The sequence below is a fragment of the Eleutherodactylus coqui genome, chromosome 5, assembly GCF_035609145.1.
Source record: "Eleutherodactylus coqui strain aEleCoq1 chromosome 5, aEleCoq1.hap1, whole genome shotgun sequence".
NCBI lineage: Eukaryota > Metazoa > Chordata > Amphibia > Anura > Eleutherodactylidae > Eleutherodactylus > Eleutherodactylus coqui.
The window spans coordinates 44,135,573-44,160,423 of record NC_089841.1 but is presented as its reverse complement, the minus strand read 5'-3'; the positions used below and the strand labels follow the sequence as shown (position 1 = coordinate 44,160,423).

General features: G+C 46.4%; 1 protein-coding gene across 1 annotated transcript in view; it reads right to left on the bottom strand.

Annotated features, from left to right (window-relative positions):
• RICTOR (RPTOR independent companion of MTOR complex 2) overlaps positions 1-24,851 on the bottom strand; it is a 103,231-nt gene that overhangs the window by 23,685 nt on the left and 54,695 nt on the right. Inside the window, exons 14-29 of the mRNA XM_066602402.1 lie at positions 21,691-21,757; positions 21,527-21,607; positions 21,239-21,339; positions 20,954-21,119; positions 18,976-19,077; positions 16,511-16,557; positions 16,266-16,401; positions 15,274-15,473; positions 12,321-12,447; positions 10,307-10,471; positions 8,674-8,750; positions 8,516-8,594; positions 5,312-5,421; positions 4,815-4,902; positions 2,131-2,223; positions 799-905 (exon numbers count right to left, since the gene is read on the bottom strand). Of these exons, the coding sequence (XP_066458499.1) occupies positions 799-905; positions 2,131-2,223; positions 4,815-4,902; positions 5,312-5,421; positions 8,516-8,594; positions 8,674-8,750; positions 10,307-10,471; positions 12,321-12,447; positions 15,274-15,473; positions 16,266-16,401; positions 16,511-16,557; positions 18,976-19,077; positions 20,954-21,119; positions 21,239-21,339; positions 21,527-21,607; positions 21,691-21,757 (1,746 nt within the window). The remainder of the gene's footprint in view (positions 1-798; positions 906-2,130; positions 2,224-4,814; positions 4,903-5,311; positions 5,422-8,515; positions 8,595-8,673; positions 8,751-10,306; positions 10,472-12,320; positions 12,448-15,273; positions 15,474-16,265; positions 16,402-16,510; positions 16,558-18,975; positions 19,078-20,953; positions 21,120-21,238; positions 21,340-21,526; positions 21,608-21,690; positions 21,758-24,851) is intronic.

Below are 24,851 nucleotides of genomic sequence, written 5' to 3'. Positions count from 1 at the left end.
TGCAACTTTGACAGTAGGAAATCCTACATTCTGAGCCCTAATCTAAGCCCTAGCTGCAGAAAAAAATATCGCTGTCATCTCCGATGCGTCTTATCCCCGAAACGATTCTCCTTCATCCCTTCTGGTCTCCTGGAAGCACTGCCACTGATTGGCTGACGCTTAGCCAATCACAGCCAGCACTTGATGAAACAGTCACAGCCATTCATCAAGCGCAGCATCTCATAGGCCAAGTGTCAGCCAATCAGAGGCAGAGCTTCCAGGAGGCAGGGATTTTCAGAAGAGATGAAAAACAGTGCTTCTAAGGTGATGTATACTCAAATTTTTTTCTGCAGCTAGGGCTTATTTTGGGGGTAGGGCTTATATTTTAAGAAAACACCCTCCTCCCCCCGAAAATCTTAGCATGTGGTGCTACAAAGTCGCGCAACTCTGTAGCACTACAAAATCACGGCATCACACGGACTAGCAATGTGATATCAATGCAATTTTCTTGCTGCGATGCCGTGTAGCCTGTGTGAACGAGGCCTAAACTTGATAAATCTGCTAGTAGTTGGTAACCCACCCCCCTTTTATTTGGAAGCAAAAAATAAAACTACTGGTCAAATTGCACAAATATGGTGTCTATAATAATTTGCGCCTTTGTTATGCCACGGAAGTGAAAATAAACTCTCCCCAATGTATTAAAACATTTAAAAAAAGCAGGTCATGTGACTCATGCTGAAGGTTTTGCAGCAGTTTCATCACTTTACTGTCTGACGGATGGATCTGTAAGTAGGACTCTGTTTCCAGGTATCGCCTTACCCTCGGAGAGAGAGCACTTCACAGTGCTGAGCCAGTGCAATGATGTCTGGAATCACATTTTCTTCTTGAAGCAAGTTGAGACCCCAGTTTGAAGAACCGATGTTACCCTGCAGACAAACCGGCCAGAGAGATCAGTCATTTACAATGATCTTATGGGAGCAAGAATGTACATCCAAGCTTTACGCAATGTCAACCAAAGTTATGTGTGGTGTCCTCTACTTTAAAGGGGTTTTCCTGGGCTCAGATATTGATGTCTGATACTCAGGATAGGTCATTATGAGATCGATAGGGGTCTACCATTTGGGACCCTCGCCGATCAGCTAATTGATAAAGAGTTCTGCGATGTTATGTTCATCCATCGGTTGGCCTAAGAACAGCTCACTCCCATTTAAGTGAATGAAACTAAGCTGCTATACTAGCCATTGCCACTATGAAATGTACAGCGCTGTTCCTGGCATGCAGTGAAGAGGCAGCAGTACTCACAAGAGCACCAAGGCTTCTTCACACATCTGATTGGTGGGGATCCTAGGAGCTGAACCCCACCTACCTTAAGAAGTCATTAATATCTTAATCCAAGAACAGCCATTTAAAGATCAACAAGACTCCTTCCCTTCCTAAATAAGTCATAATAAAGCTAAGTTATTAATAATCTTTATTTGTATAGCACCAACTTATTCCGCAGCGCTTTGATGCATGGGGGAGCACAATCAGCGCAGGGTATGGTGGTACAGGAGGACGTCATTTGAGGGCGGGGACTAAATTAGGAGAGTTGGTAAGCTTCTTTGAAGAGGTGGGTCTTTAGGGCATGTCTGAAATTCAGTGCGTCAGGGACTGTCCAGATGTTTTGGGGTCGAGCGTTCCATAGGGTCGGTGCTGCTCTCGTGAAGTCCTGGAGACGAGCATGTGAGGTTCGTATTAGGGGGACGTCTAGTCTGACTGTGTTGGCAGAGTGAAGTGCGCAGGATGGGTGATGTACGGAAAGGAGGGAAGCGATGTACGGTGGCGCAGCGTCATGGAGAGTTCTATGAATGAGGGTGATGAGGTTTTGCAGTTGATCACTTTAAGATGCTTGAAAACAGAACATGTACAGTGTGCTTTAAATATAGGGAGCCGTGCAGCCTCCTGTTCTCAGACCCTTCCTGGTGACTGTAATGTGATAATGTATACATCAAGCCAAGCTAAGACACATATGTAAATGTAAGAAGTCAAACCTATGCATTTCTGTGCTGCGTTTGACCAATTACTTCATTATACGATTCATACATTACAATGTATACGTTTTGCTGGCTGTCTAAAGCATGAAGTGAATGAGAGAGCCTGAGACATTCTTACCAGAGACCAAAGAGCTGCCTTTAGTTGTTTGATTCCTTCCCACTTGTCCAACGACGGAGATCGAACCGTGTAACTGAGATCCGGAACAATGTTCTATAGAATAAGCATAAGAGGCCGATGTCAGCGGGGCAACATTTGTATACAGCGGGCAAGAAAATGCAAGCGCAGATTGTAGTAGATATAACGCTGTATCTGCAGTAGGGTATTCCCCCACAAGCGAGCCCTCCCCCATACTGAGAGGGGCAACAGACATAAAAACTAAGGAAAGTAATCAGAATAAAAAAAAGATTAATATACTCAGTTCTATCTGGCGATCAGGCTAGGCACCGATTCCGAGAGCCACAGGGTGCCCCTTGCTTTTATGGCACTCATGGTGTTATTTTTATTACGTGGGTCAGCGCTATTATGAAGAGGTCACATCTCTAGTTTTATTATGCACCACTTCAATAACTAAAAAACTATTATAAAAATATGTTTTTCGTCGCCACGTTTGCTCCCCCACAACCCTTTACATTTTTTCCCCTGATGGGGCTGTGTGATCTATTTTATTTGCAGGGCGACCTGTAGTTTCTGTTGGTACATAAAGACTTTTTGAGCACTTTAATAATTTCAGGATGATAAAAAGAAAATGAGTGTCAGGATGATAAAAAGAATTCTTATAGTGTTCACTGTGCGTGATAAATGTGATATCTTTATACTGGGTGTTTTTATCAACATAGCGATATTAATTTAATAATTTTGTTTGGTCAACAGAGGTTGTTTTTTTTTTTTTAATTAAACTTCATGTGTTTTTTGTCCCACGAGGGGACTTGAACTGTGATCGTTTGATCGTGTCTACAAAATGCTGCAATCCTGCAATACTGTACAAGCAGGGCTTACCTTGTAAATGCCCGAAACCCCCCTTTAACCCCTTGAGTGGCGGGTTTCCTACCACCCTGTCAGACCCACCAGGGCAGGTTTTTTAAAATGGTCTAATCATTGAATTTCAACTAATTTTGCAGTTGCGTCTCAAGAGCCATAACTTTTTCATTTTTCCATTGACATGGCCATATAACGGCTTGTTATTTTGCAGGACAAGTTGTGATTTTTTAAAGAGGGGGGAGAAAAAAAGAAATGGGGAAAAAAGAAAAAAAGGGTCCATGTCATTACGGGGTTAAATAATGCATTAACTTCCTTCTCTGGATCATTACAACGCACACGGATACCACATGTGTGATTGTATTTTTGATTTTTTACCAAGTAAAGGGAGACAAGTGTTTTGGGTTTTTTAAATAATTTTTTTACGTTTTTTTTTTTGTCCCTTTAGGGACTTCCACAGGGACCCATCAGGACCCCCTGATCACATTCCGGGGGTCCGATGGTGACAGCCCTTTACATGCTGCAGTGACAGCCCTTTACATGCTGCAGTCACATAGACTGCAGCATGTAAAGGGTTAACACAGCAGAGATCAGAGGTTTTCTCTGATCTCTGCTGTAAGAGCTGGTACCTAGCTGTCCTCTGACAGCCAAGCACTAGCTCTCTCTGCCACAGAGACCATCAGCTTGCTTCTGACAAGCCGATGGTCTCTACGGCAACTTGTAAACAAAGCAGGAGACTTAGAACCAGGAGATTGCCGGCAGATCGGCAATATCTTCTGCTGGTTTTTCAAAGCCCCTGCTTTGTTCTCTGTGGGTCTGTGCAGGCAGAGCACACTGTCACAGCTTGTGGCATTGTGCTCTGCAGCTCCCACAGTGATACATAGCCCGGAAATCTTCCGGGCTACATCGCTATGGGCAGTGGAGCTTGTCCCGGAAAATTTCCGGGTGTGCCACTCAAGGGGTTAATAGACATCCATATGCCACAGTTCTAAGAGCCTTCTTTAGGTCCCAGACTGCCATGTCACCCCACGGTTGTGTTAAGGTGCCCTCCAGCTAGCTGCTTAAACTCTGCAGTCAGTATTGATCAAGGCCTTTAAACAGTTGAACAGCCATGATCAGAGCTAGTTCCGACTGCAGTCGTTGCCGGAGGCTTTTAGCAACCAATCAGCTGATTGGTCGCTTGCTGACAGCGCCGCAATTACACAGGGGTCGGAGCAGACGTCTCTCCTCCAACCTCTGTGTAGTGGCTGGTGCTTGCAACGGCAAGTGCAGCTCTCATTGAATTCAATGGGAGCCATGTATGTAGTTACAAGCGCCGGCCAGTTTACAGAGGTTGTAGCAGAGACTTCTGCTCCAACCCCTGTGTAATTGCAGCGCTGTCAGCAGGCGCACAGTCAGCTGATTGGTCGGGGTCCCAAGCGTCAGACCCCAGCTGATCTGAGGATAGATCATCAATAAAGTTTTCTCCCTGGGAAAGCCCTTTAAATGCTGCGCTGCTTCCAACAATACATTGAACAAAGCTTGAAGTCACTGAGGCCAGCTAGCCTCTCCTTGCCGAATGACATACACTGACAAGTCTCTTATGTTTGTGCGCAGGAAGAGAACTGTCAATCTAAGTCATCCAAGCAGGAAACGATTGGCTCGGCTCCGCCCCAGTGACCCCAAGCCTTGCTCCTGGTGGATTTTCAAAGTATAATTTTCTTCAGCATGAGCCTAGTGACAAATTCCTGTTAATTTAACCCAATTTTCCAAAAAATTAATCCATTACATGGCCGCAAAAAGTTTTTTTTCACCACTTTCCACATACAACGATCACTTATCCTTACCTGGACTTCCAAGAGATGGCAGCCGGTTTTATGATGCACCAACTGCCCATACAGGTGAACTGGTAAATACACGAATGGCCGCTGTACTCTGCAAGTAATAAGATAAACGGACATACTGAGGTTTCCCACAATAGAAAGATATTTAATGGAGCTTCTCTTTATATAGTAAGAGATCAGTCCATGTATAGAATCCCTCCCTTGGAGAGTCCGCTATATCAGTAAAGTCCTATTGCCATGGCTGTCTTAATGGGTGGTTTGTTGCCCATATATCACACAGATGGCACAAGGCCCCATTATAGCCCATGAGGCTATACAAAAGCCATTTTTACATGGGCCGTGTGAAAAAAATAAATTCACAGCTTGTCCTATTCTTGTCAGTTTTCATGGATGAGAGTAGGACATGCAATAAGCAGGGCCTGTGGAAATCAGACAAGACAGACGGATCTCAGAGAGCCCTCCCATGGCCTTGTGAGGCCGGCGTAAGGCAGCTGTGTTACCTTTGATTACTGCGTCGAACATAGTTGTCCCCATCGACAGGCTTGCGGTAAGTTGTCAGAGCCTCGTTGAGCTGTTCTTCGATGAGATCAACATATTTTAAGTTATATTCCTAAACAGGAAGACAAATAGTAATACGATGTGACAGATGCCTATAAGAATAGCGCTAATTCAGAAGGTTTTAGACCAAAATTGTACAGAATGTCCCTGCATAATGTACTAGGATGGAAATACCCCTTTAAGGCCTTCCGTAATTCACAAGGTCGCTGGTTTCTGACCATTTCATATTTTTACTTGCCGCCAATGGCATCACTTTGTAGCATGTGTATATTCATACCTTCCAGAGTGCTATAAACACATCGCATTACATTCTTCAATGCCAATAAATAATCTGTATTAGGGAATACGAATATCAGACCGGCCCCGCGCCCCATAACCCCCATCGGTGATGTATATAACTCATGGTCATTCACTCTGATGGTGCATCAGAACAATACGCGTCCAGGTACATGTAGATAAGCTTGATCCGCAGCCATGGGTCATTAGCTGGACTGGGTCCTATGTCAGTGGGGGCTGGCTTCCTTAAACAACCCCTTTAAAACTTTTGGCGACACTGAGTCAGTAGGGTCTTCTCACAATTTAAGGGATCACTACATGTAAAAAAATGCACAAAATAAATATATCTTTCCAAGCACTTTCCCTTTAATGCATTAAGGGCCAAGAGCCGTAAATATACGTCCTTGGTCCAGCGCTTTGATCACGGCTGACAGTAAAATATAGTGCGGGTTTAAAGCTCCTGCCATCTAGCAGGAGCAGGTGGGGTGCTCGGCTGTCAGACAGCCAGGGCCCGAAGTGAAAGATGGAAGCGGTTTGTAACCACTTCTGCCTTCTCTTTTCCAGTCTATGTAGAACTGTGTAGTTAATAAAGGAAGTGGTAATGCCGTTACCTCTATGGGACCCGGTGATCACATGATTACTGCCAACCTTCGGCATGGTAGAACTGGATGGTCTAAAGGCCCATTTACATGCAACGTTTATCGCTCAAAAGCCATAGTTTGAGCGATAATTATCGGTGTGTGTAAATGCTCCCATCTTTCACTCTTTGGCTAAACGATGATTTTTGGATGAGCAAAAAATCCATTTTTCAGACGGAGAGAAGATAACACAGACCACATGCTGTGTTTGCTGTCAATGGTGCTGTATTTCCCAGGGAAGCAGATTGCTGGGGTTGCAGCAGTTGATTACATTGTATTGCAGCCCCATGGCAGAACAAGGGAGCTGAATGCAGAGAACAGACCACCTGCTGTTCTCTGCATACAGGTCCAGAGGTTCCTTTACATGCAAATGAAGGGGATAAGCTGCTAGTGGATATTAGTGTCCATTAGCAGTTTACGCAAAACAATCACACAAAAGCTAACTTTTGAACGATTATCTTTGCGCGTAAATAGGCCTTTAGCAGACCCCACTCCGGCTCTGCCAGTGACTACTGTCACACTAGGGGCTGTTTTTTCCCCCAACTGGGGCTACTAGATAGCTTCAGTGGAAAAGAAAATTGACATTGTAAATGTTCCCCAGAGGTATTATGGGATGTCATAGGGGACACATGTTAAAAAAAATCGTTAGAAAAATAAGTGCAAAACAATAAATATCACAGAAAAAACAAATATATTAAAAAGAAAAAAAAGAACCACCACCCCACGCCAACCTGAACCATCAATAAGCCGCCCTGTAATCCAAGATTATACGAATTATATACCAAAATGTCCAAAACAAAATGGGGAACCCAATCCCGTACTTTATAATTTAGTGTTACTACTCTAACTTTAAAAAACGCTATAAATTGATTTTTTTTTCTACCTAATGTACACATGACCTTTAATAAAAAACAAAAAGGGGGGGGGGAGGGGGAATTAATGAAAAATATATTTTAAAAAACAGCCCTATATGTCAAATAAATGCAGCAAAAATAATTTTGGAAGCCCAAGAAAATTAACAGAACCATAAATCCATCACAAGCGTAAAAAAATCCTAAAAGGTTTCTAGTCCTTAAAGGGGTTGTCCCGCGCCGAAACGGGTTTTTTTTTTCTTCAACAGCCCCCCCCGTTCGGCGCGAGACAACTCCGATGCAGGGGTTAAACAAGAACACCGGACAGTGCTTACCTGAATCCCCGCGCTCCGGTGACTTCTTACTTACCTGCTGAAGATGGCCGCCGGGATCTTCTCCCTCGGTGGACCGCAGGGCTTCTGTGCGGTCCATTGCCGATTCCAGCCTCCTGATTGGCTGGAATCGGCACGTGACGGGGCGGAGCTACACAAAGCTACACGGAGCCCCATTGAGAAAAGAAGAAGACCCGGACTGCGCAAGCGCGTCTAATTTGGCGATTAGACGCTGAAAATTAGACGGGCTCCATGGAAACGAGGACGCTAGCAACGGAACAGGTAAGTGAAAAACTTCTTATAACTTCTGTATGGCTCATAATTAATGCACAATGTACATTACAAAGTGCATTAATATGGCCATACAGAAGTGTATAGACCCACTTTGTTTCGCGGGACAACCCCTTTAAGGACCAAAACACTCAGGTCCTGAAGAAGTTAAAGGGGTCTTACCATTAAAGATATAGGGGGAAAATGTCTGCAGCAGGAGATTTTTAAAGGGGTTTTCTGACTTTTATTACATTTTCCCTCTCCAAACCATTTCAGCGCCGCATCATGTGATCAGTAGTCACTGATTAATGGCGTCCCATTGCGAGTCTTCCTAGTGGCTTCAGTGGTCATGTGGGTAAACACATGATCGCTGCAGCAAATTTCAATGGGAGTGAAGCTCCCCTATGACACACGCCCTGCCTGCTGCACTGACAGCAGGCAGGACTAACGGCAGAGATGCTGAGAAGCGGGTCCCCAGCTATCAACTAATGATTACCTATCCTGAAGACAGGTTATCAATAGTTTTTGCCCAAAAAACCCTTTAATCCAAGCCCCTGCCAGCAATGAGTTTTTTTTTTTTTTAAATCGGGAACCCCTTTTAAATCGCACCCCATTAACAAACCCCACCTTTTAGTTGTTCACTAATTGCACATGGGACAGGTGAGTAGGAGATTAGTCAAGTTATCACCTGGATTTCTACAAGACTGTTTCAAGAACATGCAAAACATCCCGCAAACTGACAAACACTTGGGCACGGTAACACACATCAGCTCCAGTACCTTCTGCCACTTCTCCAACTGCTTGGTCACATAACCCCTTTCATTCAAGTAGGTAAACCCCTTTGGAATAGAGAGGAACCTGCAAATATAAATAATGGATGAGAACAGAAGCAAAGGCTGACAATGAAGGAAGCCTGCAGAGCAATGACCAGCCGTACCTCAGGAGGAGGAGCAGCCCCTTATCTCCGAGGTGAGAGAGGGCCGGCTTCATCTGGATGAGAGCATGAAGATTAGCCTACAGGAAAAGAAGAAATTGTCACTGGCAGAGAAGTGAAATGTCATAGCTTATTACATCCTCCAAGAAGTGATTGAGTATAGCCACTACCCCAGAGACCTGGGAGTAACAAGTGAGCTGCATACAGAGCCTCATCTATATGTATAGTGTCACTATTCTGTCTTATCTAGACTTCCAGCAGTACAATAGGGCTTTCAATAACTCCTTCCCCCTCTAACGATAATGAGATGACTCTGCACTGTCTGTCCCACTCTATACAGTAAAGCTGACAAGTGATCTGAAAGAAAAACAAAAAAACTGAAAATGTCGCCCTATTGTGTGCTCTAGTGGCCAGTGAGGGAACTGAAAGATTTAAAGAGTATTTTATGTGGCTAGTTACATAAAAAATTAGCTGTAGTACATTGGTGCACAAGTACTAAGACTAAATTTTTTATATGCAGCTCTTCGTCTGATGCCTGCCACAATAAGATGTGACAAATGTATTAGGAGGTGCACACTTAAAGGGGTTGTCCCGCGATAGCAAGTGGGGTTATACACTTCTGTATGGCCATATTAATGCACTTTGTAATATACATCGTGCATTAAATATGAGCCATACAGAAGTTATTCACTTACCTTCCCTGCGCTGGCGTCCCCGTCTCCATGGCTCCGTCTAACTTCAGCGTCTAATCGCCTGATTAGACGTGCTTGCGCAGAAGGGTCTTCTGCCTTCGGGTCTGTCCGGCAGCAGCGGCGTTCTGGCTCTGCCCCCTTGTACGCATCATCGCATAGCTCCGCCCTGTCACATGTGCCGATTCCAGCCTCCTGATTGGCTGGAATCGGCACATGTGACGGGGCGGAGCTACGTGATGACGCGTACAAGGGGGCGGGGCCAAAACACCGCTCGTGCCGGACCGAGCCGAAGGCAGAAGACCCTTCTGCGCAAGCGCGTCTAATTGGGCGATTAGACGCTGAAATTAGACGGCACCATGGTGACGGGGACGCCAGCAACGGAGCAGGTAAGTGAATAACTTCTGTATGGCTCTTATTTAATGCACGATGTATATTACAAAGTGCATTAATATGGCCATACAGAAGTGCTGAACCCCACTTGCTATCGCGGGACAACCCCTTTAATAAGTGTTCAGTTCACCAGTAAGTCAAATCTATGTCAGCTATGAGCCGGTGTAGATTAGTGCTACATTATAGTAAATGTGTCCGGGCGTTGGTGGTCCATTACCTTCTGCCAGGCACATCCTGTAGTAGTAAGGACAGTAAAAAAAAAAAAAAGGGCAAAAAGCTGCAATTTTCTGCACAGGAATAGCTGAAGCTAAAATTCGAGATTATTTTCTCTTTTAGGGCACAATGTAGGTGCGTGACCATTATTACATTTTATTGTTCACAATGGTATTAGAAAGATTTACTAAATAGAAAAGGAGGAGGTCATGTGGAAAGGATTTATGTGCCCTGAGAGGTTAGTAATCCCCCTTTGCTTGAAGTAAAGGGAAGGGAATCAAGCATGCTTGACCCCCTTTCCAATGGGGAGGTGCGGGCACGTCTGCGGGTTGATGCATCACCTTATCTTCACAAGCTTCATCCAGAATGTCCAGGGCTTCCGAGGAGATATTTTTATTTTTGTCATGCAGCTGCGTCACCAACAGCTCAATCCCCCAATTGCTGAAGAACTCGACGTTGGCTCTCAGGAGGACTCGCAGGTGCTTGGTGGCGTAGAGACGGCAACTCTGCCAAAAAGAGGGGGGGGGGGGGGGGTGTGGAACAACTAACATTTAACAACCAAGACCAGTCATGCTTATTCTCATCAGTCTCCAAATATATATATATATAAAAGTGACAACTACTTTGTGTGCCAGAAATGTGTACGGAGAAGTCGTCGGCTCCTGAGCTTCACCCCCCCAAAAGAATGCAATTACCACTGTCACATGGTTGCACTACAGCCGCGGCACCCGACAGCCCTGTGCAGGCCCGCCGAACCGCACTTCCATTACCATAGAGTACTACAGTGATCACAGATCTCAGTTTAACCCCTTGGTGACATCCAACGTACACAGGGATGTACGAGGGGTTTGTATGAAGCAGGCTAAGGATCCGAGCTGGTTGGCTTTCACAGCCGACACCCAACAGCAACTGTTGCGAACGGAGATAACTCCGGTCATAGCCGTTAACCATTTAGGCATACTAAATGGATCGACAAAAGGGAGGGAGACACTTCCGTCACCTGCGACAAGAACACAGGCGGCTATTAGTACTAAGGCCCCCTAGGGGAGCCATGGCCGTCAGCCTATTTAAAGGGTATTTCAGTTAGAACAAACAAGCTGATCAGTGGGGGTCGACTGCTGGGACCACCACTAATCCCAAGAATCGGGGTCCCATTTATTCCACATCCAGTCACTTCGACATCGCTGCTGCAACCTCACTTTGATTAGAGCCCTGACCACGCATGCCATTTCTGTCAGCCCCATTAAAATGAATGGAGTGACAACGCATGCGCAGTAAGCACTCCATTCAAAGTGATGCTAATCCGGTCGCAGCAGCGATGTAGAAGTGACTGGAAGTGGGGCAAACGGGACCCCCTGCTCTCAGGACTGGTGGAGTTCTCACTATAATTATAGACCTTTAGAAGGTGTCTAAAATGAAGTGATACAGAGAGCCAAACCAAGCTGTTCAATGGATGGGTAAAAACCTGAAATGACGCCCCGTTCCTGGATTACCCCTTTAAGACCTGCCTGTGGCAAGGCTTAATAGAAATTTAAGTTATAAATACTCTTTTCTGCCATGTACATAAGACGGAGGCACAATAAAGCCCCCAACCTGGAGACACTTAAAGGGGTTATCCAGGACTGAGATATTAATGACCTGCCCTCAGGATTGGTCATCAATAACAGGTTGGGGGGGGGGGGCAGTGGAGCCCCACCAATCAGCAGTTAAAGAGGCTCAGGTCTGTGACGTCATCGAGGTGGCTGAGTGAATAGGATTGCGTTGCTAAACAATGTGCGGCGCTGTACCCGCTATACGTGACAACAGCGCTCATCGAGTGTCACGGCCACTTCAGACTGCTGATTGGTGGGGATCCTGAGCGGCGAACCCTCACAGATCTGATATTGAAGACCTCTCCTGAAAATAGGCCATCAATATCTCAGTCCTGGAAAACCCCTTTAAGTCTCCATAAGAGTTTGTACACGAAATGGTAGGAGATTTGTAATCAGTACTATTTACAGCATTTGCTTTATTTCAGATATACTGCGATATAAAATAGTTCTGAAGATGCATCCGGCCTCTAATATGCCAAAGCATCTCTAAAGAGTAAGCAAGCAACAAATGAAATGAAACCTAAGAATAAACGTAAAATCCGCAGCAGCATAGCAGCCATTATGGGTGCGGTCACACGGTGCCAATTTGCTGTGGATTGCGTTGCAGATTTTGGCAGATTTCACCTTTTCAATTGAATTCAAACTGAAGGGTTGAAATCTGCTGCAAATCTGTCCCAAAATCCACAGCGGATCAACGTGTAACACATCGTATTACTCAGCAGTTTAGGAAACAGTGGAAACAAGTGGCATTAATCAGACTTACATCCGGAGAAGCGGTTAAGGTTTTGGACAGAATGACTCTGGCAAGTCCGTCTCGGCTGTAATCCAAGCTGGAGACGGCCAACTTCAATAAGTGGTCTTGGTTTTTCAGCGAGCAGAGATTTAGGAGACTGTAATATAAAAACTGAAGTGAGGAATTCTACAAGGATATTCCAGGAAATTCATACCGCAAGCAGGGCTGAAGGAAGCGTCAGAGGGGCCGCTTGTTTCTACCCGGAGGCCGACAGCCTAGAATTACCCTCGACTCATGGAAACCTCCAAGAAAGTGAATGCCCGGGACTGAGAAGCTGCAAATGACTTCCGCTGTAAGCAACGCAGCGTGTGGGATTTCTATACAAGCACAAGGAAGCACAGACTAATTACATGGTCCGATCAGCGGGATCAAGCGATCGCCTAGTCGTGTAGAAGGGACAACAGTTAGCTGTCCGCTGTGCAGACACTCTGGCCAGCTCATTGTTGTTTCTCAGTAAGCCTATAAATGCTCGCCAGTCGGCTGCTCAGCTGCCCATGTTAGCAGGGAGAGGGGCTGCCAGCCTATGGGCATGGGCGGTCATAAGGGCGGTTGTTTGTCCCCATACCAGCGATTCTTGGTACATGTACAAACACAATTGCCATTCCTTAGATCTGGCCGGGAATCGGTCTGTCTAAAACGAACAGATTAAAACCAGATAGTTCAGCTTTAGCCATTATCATTGCAGTCAGTTTGGGCTCTTTTTTGTTCTTTGCACCACAACTACCAAACGTTGTATCCACATGAGAGCGGTGAGTTGTGGTTTTACCAGGACGAGTTGTACATACACTATGTTGACAAGCCAATGTGGTGATGAAATTGATGTAATCCACATTCTTCCATCTGGTGTTGGGCCGCCTTCGGCCTCAATGACTGCAGTAACCCTCCAAGCCGCTTTCCACCAAATTCCCACAGATGTGTGGAGGGATTCCTTTCCTCGGGGAGAGCTTCATAGAGATGCGGGGAATGACGGGCGTGTTGGGCGCATGGATACTGCGTTCCAATTCAACACAAAGATGCTTGATGGCATTGAGCTCCAGACTTTGGGTCGGTCAATGAAGTATGTAGACATTCTGCTTCTCAAACCAAACCTGAACCCTGTGTGCCGTATGACATGGTGCCCGGTCATGTTGGTAGAGACACGGAACAGTACCAAAGTATTCCCACAGGGTAGGTGATGCCACATTGTCCAGAACGTCTCTGTACCCATTGGTGTTGAGGGTGGTCCTCATTACAACCAGTGACCCTAGTCCTTCCCAGCAGAAACACCCCCCACACCATAACAGAACATCCTCCAAACCTCACTGTTGGGACGATGCAGTCATATAGAAACTGCTCTCCAGATAACCGTCACACCCAAGTGTGCCATCCGATGGGAAGATGGTGTCCTGTGATTTATCTGTGACAACACTCACTTCCACTCATTAACAGTCCGACGCTCCAAACTCCATTGCAGGCGCCGCTGTGCATACACTGCTGTGATGTTGTGTGCCGCCGCCCGTCCATGGTAACCCTTCACATGCAGTTCCCTACGGATGGTTCTGGTACTAATGGATGTCCCAATAGCCTATGAGACCTCCTGAGTGAGGGCAGTCGATGTGTGTGATGTCTCTACAGCTCCTACAAGGCTTCATTGTCCACGTTCTGTCAGTTTACGAGGTCCCCCTGAACGTGGCGGCACCGCACATATCGGATGGTTTCCATCTTCTAATAACATGGCCAACGGTGGACTTTGGAAGGTCCAAAAGCCCTGCGATGCCCCCTACTGATTGGTTGGCGACATCCCACCACACCACTCCGTTGGAAGACTGCCAACTCTACACCAGGTGATATTTTGATGGTTTCTGCACTAGGATATAATGTGTGATCGTCTCCTTTATGCCTAATGCTCACACATCCGATTTGCATATTCCCTTTGCCTGACAGCGCAGGTTTGGTGGGGGCCAATACTCTTGTCAACATACTAATATTTTTCAATGGCAACATTTCTGTCCTGGTACCGGAGTGGGGCAGTTATACTGGCCTTTTGTGCTGATGCCCCTCTGATCCGCCAGTTTTGTGTCCCATTTTCAGCTATTCCAAGACGGCTGACACCATTTTTAGACTACCTAACTCACAAAGTGAATTGGTAGTGTTATGTTAGACTAATACACAAAACCTACCCCGATTGGCCAGCACTGCTCACATGATCAATGTTGGCCAATCAGAAAGCAGTGCACAATGTGCATTAAATAGCCAGAAGATTGCAGTAGACATCTTAGACATCTGATCCAAAAGAAGCAGATCAGAGGAAATCAGCAGAGAAAAACAACAGCAGGAGTATTTAAGTTGAGTAAAACAATTCAAGAAACTTATTTAAAGGTAAATTAAAGGAATTTCCACATATTATATATAATTCACTGCCACTGGATAAATAAAGAAGTTTTCTGGGAAAATACATTTGATGACATATCCTCCTTAGTAATTAATCACCAGGGACACGCTACTCGGGATCCGCTGTCAGGGCAGCGGGGCGGGATATCGTCATCAGGGTTAGGGGCTGAAGTATCAGAGGATTTCACTACCATTGAAATCAATAGGGGGACAGCCTCCACTGGAGTCAGACAGGGAACTGTACAAGAGGCTGCGCTCCTATTGGTTTTAATGGGAGTGAAGCTCCCTATGACGCTTCCACTTCTGACCCCGATGAGGAGGCCTGGTCCCGCGGTTCTGACAGTGAGCTGGGAAATCAGCTGAGCGCAAGGGACCCCAAGCGGCAGGTTCCTGGCGATTAACTATTGATGACCTATCCTGAAGATAGGTCATCAGTAGAATTTGCCCAGAAGATCAGGATGATCTGTAGTGGTGGAGAACCACCAGCACTGACCGTCCTCATCCTCTTTATTTCTTACCTGTCTATGTAATCATTATATACAGCAGTACTTACCACTGAAACACATTGCACTTTTCCAGCATCTTGACTCCATGCGGATTGCAGGAGAGAGTACCAATGAAGAGAAAGTAGTACTGGCTGAGGGTGTTCAGTAGGCCGTTGTTCTGGAGACTTCGCTCTTGTTTCATTCCCGATATAGTGACCAGCCATTGCACAATGTCTTTCACAAGTTCCTCCAGGTAACCCTGTCCATCCTAGGGGGGGTAAAAAAAAACAAAACTTCACATCGACCAGTGTGACGTGTCTGTGGCTTTAATTAAATGGCCCGTTGTAAAAGATGACATAAGCGGAGCTGCAGTTTGGAGGTCCGTCAGGGCTGGGATTCACATGTGGCAGAATAATTCTGCTGTGGATTAATGGACAAGTGTAATACTTTGTGTTTCTGCAATGCAAGTGCTGGGAGTTTTACAAGACCCCATTCACACAGTGTAGGAAGTAACAAACCACAGTGGTCTTTGAATGCAGATTTCTTCCAGACTTTTGTCATCTGTCCCCACCCAATGCATTGCGAAGGAAGAAATCTGCGGCCAAATCTGCGGCAAACAGCATTTGCAGAGATCAATCAATGGCCTAAAGGAGGGATCTGACTATTGTGACCGTAGGGATCCTGAGACTGGCATGCCTGAATTCCCCTATGTGAAGTGAACGCATATGGGCATGTTAGACCATTGCTTCATTCACTTCTATGGAACTCGTGGTGATGAATGCGCTCAACTAACTCCCTCCATTGCATAGAATTCAACGGAGCCGTGGTAAAGGAAGATAAGCTGCTACCAGAGGGGTCAAGCAATGGCTTATTCCCCTTTCCACTAAAATTAATAGCGGTGGAGTTGAGCATTACACCCTCGGATGCTTCTTCAGCACAGAAGGGGTTAAGAGGGGCAGGTCGATGTCTCATCGACAGCTGGTATCCGTGAGGCATCCAGGCCTGTGTGGCCAACTTTGGGCTTACTGAATTGCTAGTTTTGCTGTATTAATTGACTCACCTCCTCCGACTCGAGCAGGAACTCTGTGAACTGGCATCCCACCACCGTCAGCTGCCGAGCTTTACTGTAGTCTAATTCCAAATTGGCATAAAGCGCACTGCTGGGCTTGTAGAAAAACAGCAGCCGACGTACAAACCTGGCGAGCAGAGAGAAAAGGAATCACCCCAAGGCTTGGAAAACCGTGCGGGTCGCTACAAGAGCCCGCACCCGGTCTATGATCCCTATGGGGCCGCAGCGTGTCCTACCTGTGCAGCTGCTCGTCTTTACAGTTTCTCAGATTCACATTTGGCCACTGAAAAATAAAGAGGAAATGAAGCTGCAGATTTTACTCAATGAAAAGTCAAAGCAGCCAGACAAACCGTAAATAGGGGAAAATAAGCGGATGTGTGAAGAGGATCTGTCTGGCCTCTATCTGAGGGCAGAGCAGGACAGAGGGAAGCCACAGCGGGGATATAGAACGTATTCTATCAAGTTCAGTATTATGACAAAGCTTTCCAGTCCTGCTTCCCCCACCCCCAGACTCAGAGACAAAGCTTGTGAGTCCTTCCCCACCCCCCACTCATAGAGAGGCAGTGTGCGAGTCCTGCTCCCTCCCAACTTAGAGAGGCAGCGTGCGAGTCCTGCTCCCCCCCACTCATAGAGAGGCAGCGTGCGAGTCCTGCTCCCTCCCAACTTAGAGAGGCAGCGTGCGAGTCCTGCTCCCCCCAACTCATAGAGAGGCAGCGTGCGAGTCCTGCTCCCCCCAACTTAGAGAAGCAGCGTGCGAGTCCTGCTCCCCCCAACTTAGAGAAGCAGCGTGCGAGTCCTGCTCCCCCCAACTTAGAGAAGCAGCGTGCGAGTCCTGCTCCCCCCAACTTAGAGAAGCAGCGTGCGAGTCCTGCTCCCCCAACTTAGAGAAGCAGCGTGCGAGTCCTGCTCCCCCCAACTTAGAGAAGCAGCGTGCGAGTCCTGCTCCCCCCAACTTAGAGAAGCAGCGTGCGAGTCCTGCTTCCCCCAACTTAGAGAAGCAGCGTGCGAGTCCTGCTCCCCCCAACTTAGAGAAGCAGCGTGCGAGTCCTGCTCCCCCCAACTTAGAGAAGCAGCGTGCGAGTCCTGCTCCCCCCAACTTAGAGAAGCAGCGTGCGAGTCCTGCTCCCCCTAACTTAGAGAGGCAGCGTGCGAATCCTGCTCCCCCCCAACTTAGAGAGCCAGCGTGCGAGTCCTGTTCCCCCCCAACTTAGAGAGGCAGCGTGCGAGTCCTGTTCCCCCCCAACTTAGAGAGGCAGCGTGCGAGTCCTGCTCCCCCCAACTTAGAGAAGCAGCGTGCGAGTCCTGCTCCCCCCAACTTAGAGAAGCAGCGTGCGAGTCCTGCTCCCCCCAACTTAGAGAAGCAGCGTGCGAGTCCTGCTCCCCCCAACTTAGAGAAGCAGCGTGCGAGTCCTGCTCCCCCAACTTAGAGAAGCAGCGTGCGAGTCCTGCTCCCCCCAACTTAGAGAAGCAGCGTGCGAGTCCTGCTCCCCCCAACTTAGAGAAGCAGCGTGCGAGTCCTGCTTCCCCCAACTTAGAGAAGCAGCGTGCGAGTCCTGCTCCCCCCAACTTAGAGAAGCAGCGTGCGAGTCCTGCTCCCCCCAACTTAGAGAAGCAGCGTGCGAGTCCTGCTCCCCCCAACTTAGAGAAGCAGCGTGCGAGTCCTGCTCCCCCTAACTTAGAGAGGCAGCGTGCGAATCCTGCTCCCCCCCAACTTAGAGAGCCAGCGTGCGAGTCCTGTTCCCCCCCAACTTAGAGAGGCAGCGTGCGAGTCCTGTTCCCCCCCAACTTAGAGAGGCAGCGTGCGAGTCCTGCTCCCCCCAACTTAGAGAAGCAGCGTGCGAGTCCTGCTCCCCCCAACTTAGAGAAGCAGCGTGCGAGTCCTGCTCCCCCCAACTTAGAGAAGCAGCGTGCGAGTCCTGCTCCCCCCAACTTAGAGAAGCAGCGTGCGAGTCCTGCTCCCCCCAACTTAGAGAAGCAGCGTGCGAGTCCTGCTCCCCCCAACTTAGAGAAGCAGCGTGCGAGTCCTGCTCCCCCCAACTTAGAGAAGCAGCGTGCGAGTCCTGCTCCCCCTAACTTAGAGAGGCAGCGTGCGAGTCCTGTTCCTCCCCAACTTAGAGAGGCAGCGTGCGAGTCCTGTTCCCCCCCAACTTAGAGAGGCAGCGTGCGAGTCCTGCTCCCCCCAACTTAGAGAGGCAGCGTGCGAGTCCTGCTCCCCCCCAACTTAGAGAGGCAGCGTGCGAGTCCTGCTCCCCCCAACTTAGAGAGGCAGCGTGCGAGTCCTGCTCCCCCCAACTTAGAGACGCAGTGTGCGAGTCCTGCTCCCCCCACTCAGAGACAAAGCTTGTGAGTCCTGCTCCCCCTACTATATAATCAGTCATATGAGAACAAGAAATATATAATGCCTGCCGGTTAATATTAAACCAGGTCTGTAAATTACTGGGATCTGATGTCATTGTTAGGTCATCCCAGAATAAGATCCATGGCACTTCTCTAAAATGTCTGATTAGCATCTATGGAGCAAGAAATAAAGCTCGTTATACTCCTGCCTGACTATTATGGCGCATAAAATTAGCTTGTGAACAGGAAATAATTGTGACCGGCTCCATTAGCCATCCAGGCTCTGCCACAAGCATCGGGCATAAGACCAAAGGAATGACTTTGTTATGGAACATATAACATGAAGTGAGAAGACTTAAAGAACCTTAAGTATGGTCCCTATGAGATTCCAGTTCCACTCCAGGTTCTCTTTATGATTCAGGACCTGGCTGTCTCGTAGATTCATCACCAAGGCATCTTCTGCATCCTGCAGACAAAACACTAATATTAGACATTTTAGGAGGTTAAAAACAAAATAAACTACTAAAAAGAAAAACCTCAATAGGTTTGACTCCCCAGAAACCTCCCTCCCAGCCGCTGACAGGGCAGCTTAAGCCCCGCCCCTTTCAGCAAGCTTCCTGATTTGCATGTACTAATGCAGAAGGTAAGGAAGAGACAGATCTCTTCTTAGTATATTCAGTACGTTAAAGCAGCAACTAAATACACCGTCATGGTCTGTAGCTGCTGCTATATTTACACGTTAGCAGGAAGTGCGGCCATATTGGTTGTCGGGTTTAATTTAATTTCTCAGAAGTTAATGACTTCAATAACAAAAAAAGATAGATTTAACATCAACTCCTGAGAGGCTGGTTCAAAGGTGATACCAATATGGCCATACTTCCTGTTATTTTTGGAGAATTGGGCAACTCAATACAGCTATTGAGATTTAAGAGTGAGGCTTCTCAAAGTTTATCTTCTTGTGTCTCATCACCAAAATCAATGCTGATGCCGAGGCCTCCAAGGGACAACTACTACATAGCAACGCCTGGAATGCTTCTGCAGTGTCAAAGTGCCCATATAACTGCCCACTCAAAACTAAATACCAACATACAGTGCCCAAATACCACCCAAAGTAGTACTAAATACCACCATGCAGTGCCTGAATAGCTACCAGGCAGGACCAAATACCATAATGCAAGCATTCCCTACCAAGCAACTCCAAATACCACCATGCAGTGCCCAAACATCACAACAGCACCAAATACCACTATGCAGTGCCCAAATACCTCCGCCAACAGCACCAAATACCACCATGCCCAAACACCCCCCCCCAACAGCACCAAATACCACCATGCCATGCCCAAATAATTCTCCAGAAACACCAAATACCACCATGCAGTGCCCAAATATCACAACAGAACCAAATACCACCATGCAGTGCCCAAACATCACAACAGCACCAAATACCACTATGCAGTGCCCAAACATCACAACAGCCCCAAATACCACCCTGCAGTGCCCAAACACCACTCCAACAGCACCAAATACCACCATGCCGTGCCCAAATAATTCTCCAGAAACACCAAATACCACCATGCAGTGCCCTAATAATACTCCAACAGCACCAAATACCATCATGCATTGCACAAATATCTCAGCACCACCAAATATCACCATATAGTGCCCAAATACGTTCCCTGCAGAACTACATACCTCCCCAGCAAATGCCACGCAGTTCCTGAATACCTAACAAGTAGTGCCATATGATACCATGCAGCACCCAAATACCTCCTCCGGCAGCACCAGATCCAATCATGAAGTGCTCAAATATTTTCCATAGCAGCAAAAAACCCACACAGTTCACTACAGAATACCCCCAGCAGCAATACTATATACTAAAGTGCCAAACAAAACTCGACCCGGCAGCCGCACGCATACAGAAAAAGCACTCGTACCTGAATAGCCAGGGGCAAGGACAGGAGAGCATACTGCAAGAGTCCAGAGCAAGCCATCTCATTGGCTTACTCCTGTCCCTGTAGTGTGCAACCAATCAAAATCGTACTTGGAGCAAAAAGAGGCCGGGTAGGAGGGACCATAATACCACCAACTGTCAGTCACAGCCAGCTCCTGCTACAGATGGCGTGGGCTCACCTTCTGAGCCAGCGCCATCCATAGGACGTACATATATGCCCATTGGCAGGAACTGCTTCCCAGCCAAGACATTTATACGGTCACCAAATAGAGCTTCGTAAGCAAGTGGGATCTGAAGATGTGAAGCAGACCCCAAACACTTCATCAATATCCCATATTCATGTACCCCCCCTGAATGCGATAGACCTGCTCATTAGTTATTTGTGAAGTACCTTCAGAATAAATATATCCTTCTGGACTCGCAGGTGCTGATCCCTCTTCTGATGCGTTGCCATCGCCTTCTGCACCGTGTTATCCAAGTACAGGCTGAACGGTTTGGGACCTCGTTTCTTCATTTCATGGAACCTCTTTAAGCAGTTCAGAGCTGCACTCGCACGGCTGCAAACAGAAGATGTCTATTTAGTGACGGGATAACTTCCCGCAATACCCGGACGTTGCACACCACATAACGCGTTACCCTTTATAAAGGCCCCCAGTGATAACAATAGAATACTTACAGCCTCTTTTCCTTGGAAATGTCAAAAGATGCGGCCATATTCATCAGGGTGGGTAGGCAGTGCAGGTGGTGACTGTGTGAATGGGGCAGGATTGTGTTGGCCTACCAAGTGAACAGACACAACACATTTCAAGTTCAATAACTCTTTCTGAGCTACAGTGAATGACCCCTTTATTAGACCCCCATCTAGTAACACGTTGGATTTCCTTTGGCCTTCAGAATGCAGATGCGGGGGCCTCTAATAAAGTGCCACTCAGTGTATGGGCAGGTGACGTTAAAAACAACTTACCATGTGTAAGAGCTCTCCAAGGATGATGGTTGCCCTGACCGATACGTCATCATCACTGCTTGTAACCACTTCCACCAAGCCCTGTGTAAAGTCACACCGTGACGTCATCTGCTGCATTGCATGGTACATACCTCTGCTGCATTTCCAACCTGCCTGACACTTACCTCCAATAGTCCATTAGTGATGAAAGCAGACAGTACAAGAGCTAGATAGTTGTCAATGAGGTCCGGCCTGTAAGACAATGCACAGAAACTAAGACTCCAACTTCAGATGTAGAAAAAGTAATTTCTGTTCTCTGTTCTTTACACATGGCCAAACTACTACTTCAACAATCTGAGAAAATACACTGAGGAGAATCTACCTTACCTCTACCTGTATATACTGAGGAGAATCTACCTCACCTCTACCTGTATATACTGAGGAGAATCTACCTCACCTCTATGTGTATATACTGAGGATAATCTACCTCACCTCTACCTGTATATACTGATGAGAATCTACCTGACCTCTATGTGTATATACTGAGGAGAATCTACCTCACCTCTATGTGTATATACTGAGGAGAATCTACCTCACCTCTATGTGTATATACTGAGGAGAATCTACCTCACCTCTATGTGTATATACTGAGGAGAATCTACCTCACCTCTATGTGTATATACTGAGGAGAATCTACCTCACCTCTATGTGTATATACTGAGGAGAATCTACCTCACCTCTATGTGTATATACTGAGGAGAATCTACCTCACCTCTATGTGTATATACTGAGGAGAATCTACCTCACCTCTATGTGTATATACTGAGGAGAATCTACCTCACCCTCTACGTGCATATACTGAGGAGAATCTACCTCACCTCTGTGTGTTTATACTGAGGAGAATCTACCTCACCTCGGTGTGTATATACTGAGGAGAATCTACCTGACCTCGGTGTGTATATACTGAGGAGAATCTACCTCACCTCTATGTGTATATACTGAGGAGAATCTACCTCACCTCTATGTGTACATACTGAGGAGAATCTACCTCATCTCTGTATATATACTGAGGAGAATCTACCTCACCTCTATGTGTATATACTGAGGAGAATCTACCTCACCTCTATGTGTATATACTGAGGAGAATCTACCTCACCTCTATGTGTATATACTGAGGAGAATCTACCTCACCTCTATGTGTATATACTGAGGAGAATCTACCTCACCTCTATGTGTATATACTGAGGAGAATCTACCTCACCTCTATGTGTATATACTGAGGAGAATCTACCTCACCTCTATGTGTATATACTGAGGAGAATCTACCTCACCTCTATGTGTATATACTGAGGAGAATCTACCTCACCTCTATGTGTATATACTGAGGAGAATCTACCTCACCTCTATGTGTATATACTGAGGAGAATCTACCTCACCTCTATGTGTATATACTGAGGAGAATCTACCTCACCTCTATGTGTGTATACTGAGGAGAATCTACCTCACCTCTATGTGTTTATACTGAGGAGAATCTACCTCACCTCTATGTGTTTATACTGAGGAGAATCTACCTCACCTCTATGTGTATATACTGAGGAGAATCTACCTCACCTCTATGTGTATATACTGAGGAGAATCTACCTCACCTCTATGTGTATATACTGAGGAGAATCTACCTCACCTCTGTGTGTATATACTGAGGAGAATCTACCTGACACCTTTGTGTGTATATACTGAGGAGAACCTACCTCACCTCTATGTGTATATACTGAGGAGAATCTACCTCACCTCTGTGTGTATATACTGAGGAGAATCTACCTGACACCTTTGTGTGTATATACTGAGGAGAATCTACCTCACCTCTATGTGTATATACTGAGGAGAATCTACCTCACCTCTATGTGTATATACTGAGGAGAATCTACCTCACCTCGGTGTGTATATACTGAGGAGAATCTACCTGACCTCGGTGTGTATATACTGAGGAGAATCTACCTCACCTCTATGTGTATATACTGAGGAGAATCTACCTCACCTCTATGTGTACATACTGAGGAGAATCTACCTCATCTCTGTATATATACTGAGGAGAATCTACCTCACCTCTATGTGTATATACTGAGGAGAATCTACCTCACCTCTATGTGTATATACTGAGGAGAATCTACCTCACCTCTATGTGTATATACTGAGGAGAATCTACCTCACCTCTATGTGTATATACTGAGGAGAATCTACCTCACCTCTATGTGTATATACTGAGGAGAATCTACCTCACCTCTATGTGTATATACTGAGGAGAATCTACCTCACCTCTATGTGTATATACTGAGGAGAATCTACCTCACCTCTATGTGTATATACTGAGGAGAATCTACCTCACCTCTATGTGTATATACTGAGGAGAATCTACCTCACCTCTATGTGTATATACTGAGGAGAATCTACCTCACCTCTATGTGTGTATACTGAGGAGAATCTACCTCACCTCTATGTGTTTATACTGAGGAGAATCTACCTCACCTCTATGTGTTTATACTGAGGAGAATCTACCTCACCTCTATGTGTATATACTGAGGAGAATCTACCTCACCTCTTTGTGTATATACTGAGGAGAATCTACCTCACCTCTATGTGTATATACTGAGGAGAATCTACCTCACCTCTGTGTGTATATACTGAGGAGAATCTACCTGACACCTTTGTGTGTATATACTGAGGAGAACCTACCTCACCTCTGTGTGTATATACTGAGAAGAATCTACCTGACCTCTGTGTGTGTATACTGAGGAGAATCTACCTCACCTCTGTGTGTGTATACTGAGGAGAATCTACCTTAGCTCTGTGTGTGTATACTGAGAAGAATCTACCTCGCCTAGCTCATGAGTGCCCAAAAGCCAGAAAACACTACACATACAGCTGTTTCTGGGTTTTTGCCCCTCATCAGTGTGCACACTTATGAGGGGCATAAACCCCTAAAACATCTGTAGGTTTATGGTTTTCTGGCTTTTGGTTCTCAATTACCAGTTATTGTTATAAAGACTATTCAATTTTCCTTTTCTGCATACTTCCTAGAGGAGCATGCATGCCCTTATAAGTCTTGTCACTCAACTCTTAGGCGTCTCCTCACACACCTTCTACATGCTCTCCTTAAGGAGAGAGGACACCCTTCCTGACCCAGATTTGACTGTGTAATGGCCGTGTGACTGAGGCTTTATTCTCACAGCTATGATTTTGTCCCATTATATCAGTGCAGGAAATCATCTGTAAGCTAAAAGCAGTAGCAGTACAACTCTCTAATACCAAGATTATGTCCGGTTGTGCGATATGAAGATGGCAACGCTGC